Below are 16,127 nucleotides of genomic sequence, written 5' to 3' on the forward strand. Positions count from 1 at the left end.
CTAGTCTTTACTAAGCTTCTGGGGAATATTTTGAAGGTCAAAAACCTAAATTCGATGAAAAGTGAATGACATGTTAAATAAGTGCGTTTTTATATTCTTTCTCAAATTATAGTATGCACTAATTTTTTAGCATATTTCTATGGGTTTATAGAAAAATAAAGTAACTTACAATTTCTTCGAACTATTTTGTATAAAATATTTAACGTTTCCCTGTCGAACCATTAAAATTGTTAACGTACGTGATTATCTGATAATTAGAATTCTAATTTACTTGATGGTTTCCAACAAGCTTCGGACTTGTATGCATAAAATGACCAAGCAAAGGTTAAGCATTTTTAATTGTAATTAACTTTTAATTAAATACTTAATTTTTATAAAGTCTGCAATACAATTTCAAATAAAAGTTTTATTATCCTAAAAAAGAAGAAAAAATACGAAACTAAAACACTCATATATGTATAATTCTAATAATTTGTGTGTAAAACAATAGAGAATAAAAATGTTTCAATCAGGGCCGTATTTAAGGTTGGTGGGTCTATAAGCTACTGAAAATGATGGGGCCCTTATAACTTCAATTCTAATTCTATATACCTAAAGTAAATTGTCATTGTTTTTTATTGTAGAGTATTAACATTATATTATTAAAAAATTTGATAATATTACTTGATTGTTAAATATATTGATTGCGATGAGATTTTTATTGCCTTTATTAACCTTTCCTTTACTGCCCACATTTTTTTGAAAGAGGAAAAAAAGTTACACATTTTAATATCATCATAAGCACAGAGTACAAAATTGGTATGATGGAAGATCGATTATATATTTAACAAAATTTGATGTTCGGATTACATATTATTTGCAATTTTAAATGATTTTTTGCAATTTTTTTTTCTCAATCTTTTTTTTTTTTTTTTACGTTTCATGTAACATTTTGCATTGCAGCTCAAAATCTATAAGACTTAGAAACATGAAATTGTTTCTAAGTCTAATACCAAGTTCTAATACCAATGCTTAAATCCGTAGCCCTGTTATTTTGAGCTCAATCCACGAGACAAGGGATCAGTACCCAGAGATTGATTTGTCATGATAACTTAGAGGACTTTGTGACCACGACAGATTTAACACCAGTCACCATATTCTTCGGCCGGCAGGATTGGAAGTCCCATTCTCACGAACAGGAGTCCAACGCCCTACCAACCAGGCTATCCAGGCCAAATTATTAGTTTATTTTATAACATTCATTGAACAGCAGACCCAATTTCGAGTTTACGACCACTAATGTTTAACTCCGTAGCCTTGTCATTTTGAACCCAATCCAGCAGACAAGGGAACTCCTGGATTAAGTATTGGAAGAAATTTTTACCTTCGTGGAGGACGTTTTAAGGGAAGTAACCCCCATTTGAGTTACGTGGAGAGGAAAACCATGAACCCCCACGGTTAGTCTGACAGCAAGGGGACTCTAACCCGTGATCCGTCTACCACCGAAGATATTTTACTTCAGCACTGTGGTCGGTGCGAGCCGGGTGTGGAATCCGTATCGACCAGCCATCACTGGGATTCAAACCCGGTTCGCCTCATTCGGAGGCGACTGCTCTATCCCTTGAGCCCATCTTCACTGAGTTATGACTCTGAGGAAGACCAATTTTATTGATTGATACCAATTTTATTGATTTGCCTAAATTTTGTCATGTTCAAAATGTAATTGGCAATTCAATCGTAATTTTTGTAAAAAAAGAAAAATGGAAATAAATCGTTTTTCCTCTGCAATGATTAGTGAGAACGAGGGTTGGTGTGGACAAGGAGCCTTCAAATTTCTTAAATAATTGTTAAACTATTAGTTTTTTAACATTCATACTAATAAGAAAAACATTTTTCAGTATTAAGAAATAAAAATTAAAAACAGTCATCAGCTGGAATAGAACCCACGATGTCTCAGTTTTGCGTTAGATTTCATTATCATCAGCCCAAATATACAAGCCTGCCCTGGAGTGTTTGTTTTTTTTATATATATATATATACTTATTTTTAATTTAATAAATTAAGAGTCATTTGGATATTTGACTTTCTTGATTTTGGTGAAAATTTCAGTATATGTTCTTTATGTAAAACAATAAATCGTGTTTTGCCCCCCCCCCTTTAATTTCGCGCTTTTTCTTAATTTGAGGGGTCAAAATAGAATCTGAAATTTTGAGAAAATCACAATACAGTATCTTCTATGAAATGAAAACCATGGTACTAACAGCACTGAGAAGCTATTCGAATATTGTAAAATTCACTGTATTTATGGGAGCGCCAAAAAACAGGGTAATTTTATCCGTAACGATTTGGTTATGACTTTTCATGAAATAAACATAGTAAAAATATAGCTTTTTACTATGCTTTTCGGTAGTAAATGTGGTACATTTTTGTAATTTTATCATGATACTTTAGAGAAGCAGTTCCAAACTGTGTTTTATGGAATGTTCCGGGGAGAGTTAAAGAGGTATTGCGAATTAGTACTTTTTATAACCAGGGAGTAATATTTTATAACATCTAGTTAAAACTTTTTATAATCTCTGATTATATTTAGGTCCAACCTATAAATCTTATTATTTAATCTTTCGGTTTCCTTTATTAAATTATTTGAAGTAAAATACCAATTAAATAGAAATGGCATTTTTTAAATGAAAATATATTTCTAAACACTATATGTTGAACAAATTAGGAAAAGAATAAGCATTTATTAAATATTACATTAGTATTTCATACCGCATTTTTCAAATCAAAATAAAATAAATCTACTAAAGTCTTTTATAAAGAAAATGCTTTCGAAATTACCATTTTTAACGCTTATGACAAGTTTCTTCACTTCATTTAAAAATAAACCATCATTCTCAAAAGTGAACCATAATTCGGCTTTTTTTATTCATTTTCAGCTTATGAATGAGGTGGACCGTAACTTTAATAAATGCCAACAGATGGCGTCACTAGTTCTAAGAGAAAAACATTATTTTATTTACTCATTCTATTTTTTTCACACATTCTGTTCATTCATATTCCAGCTTTATATTATTTTTTTAAAACATTTTTCGATATTTTAACGTGACAATTGTAATTTATTTTATGTTTTTTTTTAAACTTCTTTTTCATTATTTTAAATTGAATAAAGTGTTCTACATATAAAAATAATTATTTTTCTTAACTACAGAGCGAATAATGGCTGAAAAAGGCAAAAAAGTTGTATCAGGAGGCACGCACACATCACACCTCGTAGCTCCTTATATTATGAACCTATAAATTTCAATCTTGGCCGGAAATTCGAGTTTAATATAACTAACAATTGTGCCAATGGAATTTTTTATAAACCAGTTATTGGGCTCACAATGACCCAAAATATGTTTTGTTGACTAACCGGGAGGAGGTGTTTTAAGCTAAATATTCGTGGGGCCTGCATGTGAAGCGTGGCGAAGTTGGTAGCGCTTAGGGCAACTTTGATTTGTTGTCCCGGAGACCCTGGTTCGAAACCCTGCAAGGGTCGACTTTTAATTTATTTTATATTATTTTTTTAATATATTTTTCGATATTTTAACGTGAATAAAGTGTTCGGTATATAAAAATAACTATTTTTTCTTCGAGAAATAGCAAATAATAGGTAATAAACGGATAAATTTCGGATAATATTTATTTATTTTATTTTATGTTATTTTTTTAACTTCTTTTTCAATATTTTAACTTGAATAAAGTGTTCTACATATAAAAATAATTATTTTTCTTAACTACAGAGCGAATAATGGCTGAAAAAGGCAAAAAAGTTGTATCAGGAGGCACGCACACATCACACCTCGTAGCTCCTTATATTATGAACCTATAAATTTCAATCTTGGCCGGAAATTCGAGTTTAATATAACTAACAATTGTGCCAATGGAATTTTTTATAAACCAGTTATTGGGCTCACAATGACCCAAAATATGTTTTGTTGACTAACCGGGAGGAGGTGTTTTAAGCTAAATATTCGTGGGGCCTGCATGTGAAGCGTGGCGAAGTTGGTAGCGCTTAGGGCAACTTTGATTTGTTGTCCCGGAGACCCTGGTTCGAAACCCTGCAAGGGTCGACTTTTAATTTATTTTATATTATTTTTTTAATATATTTTTCGATATTTTAACGTGAATAAAGTGTTCGGTATATAAAAATAACTATTTTTTCTTCGAGAAATAGCAAATAATAGGTAATAAACGGATAAATTTCGGATAATATTTATTTATTTTATTTTATGTTATTTTTTTAACTTCTTTTTCAATATTTTAACTTGAATAAAGTGTTCTACATATAAAAATAATTATTTTTCTTAACTACAGAGCGAATAATGGCTGAAAAAGGCAAAAAAGTTGTATCAGGAGGCACGCACACATCACACCTCGTAGCTCCTTATATTATGAACCTATAAATTTCAATCTTGGCCGGAAATTCGAGTTTAATATAACTAACAATTGTGCCAATGGAATTTTTTATAAACCAGTTATTGGGCTCACAATGACCCAAAATATGTTTTGTTGACTAACCGGGAGGAGGTGTTTTAAGCTAAATATTCGTGGGGCCTGCATGTGAAGCGTGGCGAAGTTGGTAGCGCTTAGGGCAACTTTGATTTGTTGTCCCGGAGACCCTGGTTCGAAACCCTGCAAGGGTCGACTTTTAATTTATTTTATATTATTTTTTTAATATATTTTTCGATATTTTAACGTGAATAAAGTGTTCGGTATATAAAAATAACTATTTTTTCTTCGAGAAATAGCAAATAATAGGTAATAAACGGATAAATTTCGGATAATATTTATTTATTTTATGTTATTTTTTTAACTTCTTTTTCAATATTTTAACTTGAATAAAGTGTTCTACATGTAAGAATAATTATTTTTCTTTGCTAACGAGCGAATAATAAATGAAAAAGGCACAAAAGTCGTCTCAGGAGGCACGCACACATCACAACCCGTAACTCCCTATAATATGAACCTATAAATTTCAATCTCGGCCGGAAATTAGAGTTTAATATAACTAACAATTGTACCGAAGGAAACTTTTATAAACCAGTTATTGGGCCCACTATGACCCAAAATATGTTTTGTTGACTAACCGGGAGGAGGTGTTTAAAGCTAAATATTCGTGGGACCAGCATGTGAAACGTGGCGAAGTTGGTAATGCTTTGGGCAACTTTGATTTGTTGTCCCGGAGACCCTGGTTCGAAACCCTGCAAGGGTCGACTTTTAATTTATTTTATATTATTTTTTTAATATATTTTTCGATATTTTAACGTGAATAAAGTGTTCGGTATATAAAAATAACTATTATTTCTTCGAGAAATAGCGAATCATAGCTAATAAGCGGATAAATTTTGGATTATGTTTATCCCCAAGCTACAGCTTATTTAGCTTGTACGTAAATCCGGCCTTGGTTTTAAATAGAGCGCCGAAAGGGGGATTGCCATAGTCCCCATTTCCTCCAGATACGTTTCTGAAAAGAACCAACTCGAAGTTTCCTCAAACTAAACTCACCATGTTTTTCCTTTTCTTTCATATTTGCAAAACTGGCACCTTCGCGATTCTTATTGGCTCGACTGATCAAGATACGGAAATATCATATGTTACAGTCCCTAAATAGCATTATTTGTTATTTAACTGGTTCTGTGTCCATCAAGCGCTTCAGAAGGACTATCGATTTAAGAATATGTTGAGGCACGTGGGGTACATCATGCCCCAAAAGAAGAAAATAGATTTCTTTAAATAAAATAATGCGAAATCACCAGCTAGCCATAATATTTAAAGATAGTTACATAATTATTAGTCAATTAGTAATAAACATCAAAATGATAGAGTACGTTACATCCACAGCGACATTCACTAAGCCACATGTATCGCAGATTGCGAGGGAAGAAGAGTTTTTCTCCCTGCATTCCAGGGTTGCCACACTCAAGTCCTCCGCCAATTGGCGGTCTCATCATAAGAGTTACTGCCCATTTCGCGGTGTCGCCACACACTCCCCCTGCAGTGTCAACGAAAGGTGACGTAACGTCGGGGGGTTTGCACTACCCAACCACAACGGGTTGTTTGTTTGTCCGTTTTAACACTGGAACTTGTCAAAACTTTAGGTGTTTCGGCCAAAAATGCTGGTTTGAGCCTATCAATCGTGATTGTCTGTCTAATGAGGCATGTGGGGTACACCGTGCCCAAAAAGAAGAAAACAGATTTTTTAAAAATGAAATAATGTGAAATCACCAGCTAGCCATAATATTTAAGTTTAATTTAATATTTAAAGATAGTTACATAATAATTAGTTAATTAGTAATAAACATCAAAATGATAGAGCACGGTACATCCACAGCGACATTCACTATCGCAGACTGCGAGGGAAGAAGAGTTTTTCTCCCTGCATTCCAGGGTTGCCATAGTCAAGTCCTCTGCCAATTGGCGATCTTATCATAAGAGTTACTGCCCATTTGGCGGTGCCACCGCAATGCATACGTTTAAGCAAGAAAAAAAAAAAAANAAAAAAAAAAAAAAAAAAAAAAAAAAAAAAAAAAAAAAAAAAAAAAAAAAACGAGAACTATAATAAATATAAGTATGGGCTTCGACACAAAGATAAAATTTTGTCACTAACGTGGAAAAGTCTAATCACAAACCTGAAAATATTGCTTGGATTATTGTTTGATTTATCCAAATTTTATTGTAACACATAACGGTTTGCTAATTGTACCAAATCAATAGCCTAAATTTTTCGATGCGAATCAAACAAGCTATTTACCTTACATATCAACATTTAAATTAAATGTCTTAAAACTCAACCTTAAACTAATATCTAAAAAAAATTCACGTTTATTTATATGCACTGCAATATACAGGGACCGCAATAAGAAATTTCCGATATTATTTATAAGATTTAGATTTAAAACAAGAAAATCGATCTTTGATGCTTTAAAATTTATAAAAAATCTTTTAAAAAATACTGTAAAATCCGATTGTCCCGATTATCCTAATTTTGACTGAAATGGATGATGTTTTCAGTAGAAATGTAAACAATAACAATCTCGAGCTGTATGCCTGCTCTAGTTCCGGTTAGGAAGTTTGCAGCTGCTTACTACATATTACTCTGCGAGGCGATATTTTCAAACGGATAATTTTGTTTTCAATAAAAGAAATAAATTAGATAATTTCTGAGCTCAAAACTGCCGTATTTCATAAGATATCATAGCCCATTGTGCAGCTCTAGTGCGACGTAAATTAACAACAGCAACAACAACAATCATTGTTGTTGTTGTTAATTTACGTCGCACTAGAGCTGCACAATGGGCTATTGGCGACGGTCTGGGAAACATCCCGGAGAATGATCCGAAGACATGCCATCACAATTTTGATCCTCTGCGGAGGGGATGGCACCCCCGCTTCGGTAGCCCGACGACCTGCGAGCGAAGTTGAGCACTTTACGGTAGCACAGTTTAACGAGTCCCAATACCGCACACCCTCGGTCCCTACGCAGACTGATCAAAGTGGTCACCCACCCGCACACTGACCGTAGCCAGTGATGCTTGACTTCGGTGATCTACTGGGAACCGTGTCTTAACGATCAGTCCACTGCGGGACACAACAATCATAAGATATTAATGTTATTATGTAATTCTGGTGAGTTTGAAGTGAAAATTTGTTTTAGATATTTAGAGATATATTGTTAAAAAAGGTGACATGGTTGCTAGATTCTGAATAACTCGCTTTTTTGGCAGTCTTGATTTGGCCTCTTTCCATTTGTTCATTACTGTTTGATCGCGTTGCAAGCTGTGCACCATCTTATGTTAGTGTTAGTATATTGTCCGTTGAGCAAGATTAATTTATACATTATAATTCAGGTTTAAATTTGAACGTTGGCATATATTATTGACACGTTGTGAACCAAATGACTTTGAAATACACCGGGAACAGTAACCCGGAAGTATAAGCGGTATACACTTTTCAGCGCTCCCTAGTGGAGAAAACACCATCCTGAAAATCAGTGTACATTTTAAAACGTGCCTTTTGACATCATCAGATGGAAACTGTAATTTTCACTGTTGCATTATTATGTTTACATCTAGCTTGCTGGTTACAGTATTGTTAGCTATTTCTTGCAAGTCTTTAATTTAAACTCTTTTTTTATCCACTCAAGCATAGTAGCTGACTGAGATAAATTTAAAAGTAGCATCTTAGAAATATTTCTGTTTTCAACCATTCTATTTAAGATGGCCAATCCTAAATATGCTGATTTACCTGGCATTGTAAGCTGTTTGTCAATTTTTTTCAAATTTCACTAAATTAATTAATTTTTGGGAAGAAAGTAATCTCTAATTTTAAAAAATACATTTATTATGATTTTAAAGTTTTGCAGAATGTGGGTTGAACGGAATGAAGAATATTTGCTTTTCAGCCTATATTTTTGCAGTGAAATATCAAAGTTTTTTATTATATTAATTACATAAAACTAAAATTCTAATATTGAACTATATACGATTAAGTAGGTTAAAAGGTAGAATTTGTTTCAATTACCAAAAGTGAGTTGTAATATATTTTAGGACATCATATAGTAATTGTATTACTGTACGAAATTATAAAAACACATTTTTGACAAAAATGTTTTATTAACTTCTTTTAAGTATTACATAACTATATTGCATGAGTTGAATGAGGTAAATATGTTTCAATAACTACTATTTTAGACCAAAAATCTCTCCAAACCTATTTGAATCCTGTTCCTATGCATTTTAAATTGCTCAAAAATAAATATTTTTTGAAGATTTATTTTCTGTAAATTTCCAGTGAAACAGTTCTGTTCTAAATAGTATATTTTGATGCGGAATAATTTCATTCATATACTGAATTTACAGATTTTATTTCTCATTATAGTTTATTTTTAAGAACATTAATTATAATCCTGTAATGTTCAAAAAGATTATTATTGTTTTGACTATTTAAAATTTTTATACTTATTTGATATCTCTTTAACACACTTCAATAAAAAGGATAATATTGTCCCATAAAAATCATTTGACAAATACTACCCTACTAATCAGGGTTGGCAAAGACAGAATGGATTAATCCATGGTTTAAACCATAGATTCTCAACCCTTTTAACGTTGCCGCCCCCTTAAGGAGCAAAAATCATTTCACAGCCCCCCCTCCTTTATGAAAATCCAGTTAAAGAAATAAGGTGTACGTTGACTTGATGCTTTTTATCCCGACAGGTAATCGCAGTCTATTTTTCATAATCAAATAAATACGGTAACGGCAATAAAAAAATACATTAAAAAATTATGCTTAAAAATAGCCCTTTATTCTTAATTAGATAATTTAAAAAACACTCAAAAGTAATTTTTTACATTAAAAAGTAGCATCAACAAAACAATCAAGTAGTATTTATTCTAACAGACCTTTACTTTTTATGAAAAATTTTTTTCTCTGTGAAACTTTTTTCTGTTTGACCTAGTCAAAAATGTTCTCATAATAAAAATAACTTTTAGTGCTTAGCACCAATGTTACCAGCAGCTAGTACTGTTAAATGAATGTTTTTATTAAAATCAAGTTGAAATTTGACTATGGGCAATGACTTTTAAGGATTTTTGAATTTGGATACAATTTTTTAGCCCAAAATTAGGAATAGCAAAATTATTTTTGAATATATGAGGAAAAATATATGGAAATTTACGAGTCATAATATGATTAATAAGTATATGTTTTTTATTTGTAGTGACAATTTTTAAAAATATTTTTTTACTTTACCATATTATTGTGTCGATTTTTAATATAATTGTTAATTTTCACAAAAGATGTCTAAATTTCACAAAATAGGTACCTAAAAAAAAAAGAAAAAAAACACGAGGCAGTCCCCTGAAATTGCCATGAATCAAAAAGTGTTAACTCATATATCCCCATAGCTATAAAGATCTACCTCATAGCTGAATGATTATTTATCCTATAATAGGGTAGGTAATTTAGGAATATTTTCCCATAGTGAAAAGAAATTTGCTAACCATGTTAAGAGATACTTTAATTTTGTCTTGTAGTAAAATGATTTTTAAGGTGTTTTTTATCTTTAAAAGACCCACAAATTATAATTTTTTAAAAAAATAGTTTCTTAACAAACACTGCACGTACCGTAACTGATGAAAAGACCTGTTATTTTATTGTATTGTTAAGTGTTAAAAAATGAGTAGGTAGTTTGAGAATATGTTCAAAATTTCCATTCGTATATGGCAGTGTTTTCACTTCAGCGCGAGAATGCGAGAATCTCGCATATATTTTTCTTTTCTCGCATTAAAAAATTATTACCACGAGAAATTCGCGCATTCTATAAATCAATTTCAAAATTCGCGAATTTCTCAGATTTTGGCAAAAGTTTCAAATTATGTCATTTAGAATGAAATCCGTTTCACTTTTTTTCCTGGATCTTTCATTATTTTCAACATCTCCCCCATTATCTAGCTTCCTTATTTACCAGTATTGTTCTGAACCTTTTCGAACAACAGAACAAAACCACGGAACCCCTTTCAGAACACATTTCTCTGCAACCACGTGTTTACCGTAGGTAAGGTTTCTTCATGTAAGACGTTCAAATTTTTTATGCACTTATGTAAGATGGACAAATACCTTGTAAAGGCAAAATCTTCTATGATGATGCACCAAAAGTATTCAATGCTTTAAAAAATAGAAGACGTTAAAAATGTATTATAATTAAAGAACTGGTTTTTTTTCATGAGTTTTTGTGTTTTTTTAGAAATCTTGCTTAACTTTTTGAAATTTCACCCTGTTTTTGAGAAAGGGTGAGAAATTCTCACACATTTTTTTTCTGTGATGAAAACACTGTATGGGGATGTTTGAACCTTTTAAACTCCTCTCTTACTTATCTCCCTGCTATTAAAGCTAGGTGACAATTTTTAACTAATTAAAAAGGTTTCTTTTTTTGAAAAGCAGTTTCTTTTTACTTGGGTTGAAAGAGACCCATTTCTTCTGGAAAACTCAATGTGGAAAAATTCCTGCTCTGCTAGTTAACTATGTAAATTGTTCTAACATTTCTCACAATGTCATTTTTTTGAACCGAATTTCATCCTCCAAAACTTCACTATTACTGCGCGTCTTGCTCTATTTAAATATCCAGCATCTCTATAAAAATATTATTTTCTTTTAATCTGTACTGCATTTCTTTACCTGCATTTTTTTAGTTCTATATTCAACAAAAATTATTTCATAAAATTGCATCGACTGTTTAAATAAATAATACATTTGAAATCATTGGTGATCTTCTGGTCCAAAAAGACCAGGTTTGCCACTTCACAGGGAATTTCACCTAAAATAACAGAGAATTTTGAGTTTTACTTTAGAAACTGGGAAAATACAGGGAATTTTGTTTCTTATTTTTAGTCTTTTAAAAAATGGTGACCACTCAAAGTGCAATCTATGGGATGATATTTCAACTATATTAAACTAGTTCATTTACTATAGCATTATTTGTTTCAAGTATGTTCCTTTTCAGCAATTATAATAGCCCAATGCAGCTCATGCACAAGCTCAGTGTTTCTTTTTGATTGATTGTTTGGTGCTTCTCCTTTGGATCCATTCAATCAATCATTCTTAGTGTATTGTGTTTAATATGTAGAGGGAAAAGAAATAATTCTAGATTGAAAGCACTCTTGAAACAGCCATTAATCAACCTCATTAGCAAAAATATGCTTTTTGTGAACTAATTTGAAATTGTTTACAAAAATATTTAATATCGAATTTCAAGTGTCTTTGGTGAACCAGTTCATAACTGTAACTATTTTAAAAATATAATTTTGAACGCTCTTTCAGATATAAAGTATTTCTTTATAATTTTTATAAACTTCACTTAGATGTAACTTAAGATCCATGATCTGTGTCTTGTTACTATCCTTTAAGGGGTGATTGTATTCCGGTTTTTTCGTATAATCCCTCCAGATCTAAAAATTAGGTGCAAGGCATGTGATTTTTTCCCAGAATCTCGAGACCATCGATTTGCGGATTTCCACGCATCAGAACTCGTAATCCGACAAAATTTTCACCCCAATTTAAAATTTAGAGTAAGAATTAAGTTAAAATGTAAATTTCGAAACCTTCTTCGAATAGCTTTAACGAGACGTGACTCTTCTGCAATTATAATATTTGGTTTGTCTGATTTTCGTGGTTTTTAATGTTCGAAACGATGCCGGAATCCGCAATTCGTATTCGCGCAATTGTAATATCTGACACAGATTTTCGTATTTACCTAATTTAAAAATCGTTCGTCGCTATTCATATTCGAGCAAGTTTAAAATCCAACATCACTATTCCTATTCTCTGGATCTAAAGAATCATGCACATCGCGATTCTTATTTATGCAATTCAAAAATCCAGTTATGCAATTTGTATTTTTGCATTCCAGTTAAAATCCAATATCGTGATTTATATTCGTGCGATTTTTGAATCCAATATCACGATTCTTGTAGGAATTAAGTTTTTTCTTTAATGAGTTACTATGAAAGTGTGATATTCTTTATTGATAAGTCGTTTAATTATAGAAAAAAGTTACATTAACTATGAATGGTATATAAATTGATATCTTATCAAGTTTTGATTCATAAAATTCTCAGGGATTTTCAGTTTGTGTCTCAATCACCCCTGCCTTTTGAAAAGTGTTGACTTAAATTTTATCACTTAAAAATACAAAATTTTATCTTTATTTTTTTTTTCTAATCTTGAAAGTTGTTATTCAAACCATGTTTGTTTTTTAACAGAATGTACAAAAATGTTTTTTCTGACTTTTTATTAGGCTCATGATCAACCAGATGTTTACGAAACAACAGATTTACCGGAAGCAGAACAAGGAACGTTCTCCATTTCGGATGTCATTGTGGTAAATGATCCTTCTTTTATTCATTAAAAGATCTCATTTTACAGCTCATTTGTTGTGCACCTTACGTTCTATCAATTATTTTTTTCTCTTCAACCAATTTAAGCAATTTTTTTTTTGGTCCTGCTTTTGTCATATGCTGAAAATGGAATAAAATATTACAACCCCGTGAAATTTAAAGTTCACTTGTATTCCATTCATTTTATAACGCAAAACATGCGTTTTATAAGTAATTGCAGATCTATAACAAATGTTACAACTGTTTTTTTTTTATGCATCTGGACTCAATGCCAAACACAGAATCAAATATTGCAACCCCATGAAGTTCACTTGTATTGCAGTCAATTTGAAACAGCAAAGTTGTAGGGCAGGGATGGCGAACCAATGGCACGCGTGCCATTTATGGCACCCGACACAGGGCACGCCACCGATCACATTTGTTATTACACAAATGGTATTACACTATGAAGCATTTGTAACAAATTAAAATTCACAAAACACACACAAAATAATTAACAATTATTAATAAAAAAAAGTAACAATTAATGCTTAAAAAAACAATTAATAACCATCAAAAACAAGCTAACAATAAATAACTAGCAAAAAAAAATTAACAGTCCTTCTTAAACTAACATCTTACTACTTAATATAAGTTATTTGTCATCTAATCTGCAACAACAGAAGTCACACTGATGTTACTTTAAGTTGAATTACGCGGATAACTGAGACAATGCAAATTTTTTTTTCAATATAAATAAAGAGTTTAGAGTTGATAATATTTAGTATTTATATTTTCCCAATAATCACGAAGTCAAAATTATTTGACGGCACGTCAATGACCTCATCAAACAATTTTTTAGAAAAAATGGCACGTTGGTGTATAAAGGTTCGCCACCCCTGTTGTAGGGTATAACAGGCAAATATAGAACCAGGCAGTGGCACTAAAAGCAAAACTCAATTATTAAAAAAAAAGAATTGTCTATTGCACTGGCAGATTGCATATTGATATAATACCAAGCTATTATTTTACAATACTAAACATGTTTTAGTATATATCTTATGATGCGTAGCGTTTTTTAAAAAGTGCTTTAAGGTACCTATTTTCGTGTTTTAAAAGTTTTTTCATTTGGTGTTTTAAAAAAGTGGTGCTTAGTTTCCCCTTTTCAATAATGACATTACTGTGCCGATTTTTTTGCTGCGTATTATGCAGAAATGACGTTTTCACATTGTTCTATTCAACATTTTCACAATTCATTCAACCACAATCTATTTCGGCTTACCTTTGTTTCGTAACGTGCGATAGCGAAAATCGTGTTACATGTTTGACGAGATACTAGCGAGTCCGCATATGCTTTTGTGAGATTATTGCACTCTCATGTGCAACTCTGCTGCATTTTGCAAGATATTCTCAATTTCAAGCTTCGTTCTCCACCTTGTGAAATCGAAACGAAAAATCTCTCTATTGTTTTTTAATGACTAATAAAATGAAGAAAAGAGTACTATGTAAAAAATCTAGTTATTTTATCATGATCATGTGAAGTCTTTCAAAGTTATTTTGCATTTTGTTAATGTATGTAGCGCTTAAAAAGTACTTAAAAGGTGCTTATTTTTTTGTTGAAAGATTTGGCTACGCACTCTGTTAATTTGTGCTAAAATAGCTCATTTAAATAATATTTCAATTATTGCATTTTCGAGCACTAAGTTTTATGCTATTATTTTTTCTGTGTATGTAAAAGTTTCAGGACAAGATGACAAAGTTTGTGGTAATCCAGGCACTAATTTTTGTCTTTTACAATCGAAAGACATTTCAGAAAGGAAGTTTTTCATATGATTAATACGAAATGGCTTGAAGTCTTCCATGTTGAAGGCCATGTATTAATCCCAGAGAAACAGCCTGTGATTTACCCACGTATCAAAAATTCTGTTATTTGTCACAACATAATTTGTTGACTGGTAAGGAAATCCACAAAATTTACCAAACCATTTTTATGTAATATTATTGAAAAATTTTAAATTTGTCACTCAATTTGTTAAAAGAAAATTGAATTTATTTATTATTTTATAATTTTCAGAAATGAAAAAATTACTTGTATAAATTCAATTTAAAGAGTGTGATTTTTTGAAAATTTATTATGCTATGCTGTGATTACAAAACTCTGAGTTTTTTATTTTTTATTTTCTGACTATTTTGAAGTAGTGATTTCAACTGTAAAAGTATTTGTTGAGGAAAAATAAATATTTTTGTGTATTTTCTGAATGATTAGGATCAGTGTGACAGTGTACAAATACTGAACATCTCTCCAAGTGATGCTCATTCAAAATTTAAAGGAAAGACACTTGATGCGGGAAATGTTGGTAAGTTTTCATTTTAATAAGTGAGTTTTTTTGTTTTAAATTTATGAGGAAGATTTTATTGAATTTTTTTTTTTTAAAGTTTTTAACGCAAAATATTTTACTACTATAATCGTCGTCGGACAGCCGTCCCAATTTTGGGATTTTTTACTAATGACGTTTAACTTGGTGTCCATGTCATTTTGAACCCAATCCAGAAGACAGGGGAACTCCTGGATCGAGTATCAGGAGAAATGTGCCTTCGTGGAGGGCTTTTTGGTGGAACTAACTCACATTTTCTTTACATGGTGAGGAAAACCACGAGCTCCTCTCACGGTTAGCCTGATGGCAAAGGGATTCTAACTCGTGATCTGCCTACCACTGAGGCTATTTTACGTCAGCAGTGTGGTCGGTGCAAGCCGGGTGGGGAATTCGCATCAACCAGTCATCGCTGGGATTCGAACACCGTTTGCCAACATTGGAAGATGAACGCTCTATCCCCTGAGGTTCAACATAAGATATTAAAATTTCTTTTAAAAATACATGTTCTTCAACAATACTTTATGAATGTTAAAAGAGAGTTTATCAGAAGTCTCTAAGTGCAATTTTTCACATGTTTTCTATCATAATACTTGAATCTTCCACAAATTGTACAAAAGTATCTTATCCATTCTAACTGATGTGTTGTTTTGGAATTTTGAGGAATCATAATAATAATAATAAAAAAAGAAACATCCTCTAATGAAATTTTATGAGGTAGAAGAGGAAGATTACAAGAGTTGATCTCTTTGTACAGTTTATTTAAAATGATTTGGAATTTAACAGTCACAGTAAACTTGGAGTCATATGCAGGTGAGCGACCCCTTGGCCTAGGGAAGGAACTATTTTAAAAAGAGGACTT

General features: G+C 31.6%; 1 protein-coding gene across 1 annotated transcript; it reads left to right on the plus strand.

Annotated features, from left to right (window-relative positions):
* The first annotated feature begins 8,052 nt into the window (after positions 1-8,052).
* LOC122271874 (dynactin subunit 2-like) lies at positions 8,053-15,294 on the plus strand. Its single transcript, XM_043054545.2, has 3 exons — positions 8,053-8,273; positions 12,815-12,898; positions 15,160-15,294. The coding sequence occupies exons 1-3, from the start codon at positions 8,238-8,240 to the stop codon at positions 15,265-15,267; spliced, it is 228 nt and encodes a 75-aa protein (XP_042910479.1). The 5' UTR covers positions 8,053-8,237; the 3' UTR covers positions 15,268-15,294.
* Positions 15,295-16,127: the final 833 nt, after the last annotated feature.

The sequence above is a fragment of the Parasteatoda tepidariorum genome, chromosome 4 (assembly GCF_043381705.1).
Source record: "Parasteatoda tepidariorum isolate YZ-2023 chromosome 4, CAS_Ptep_4.0, whole genome shotgun sequence".
Lineage (NCBI taxonomy): Eukaryota > Metazoa > Arthropoda > Arachnida > Araneae > Theridiidae > Parasteatoda > Parasteatoda tepidariorum.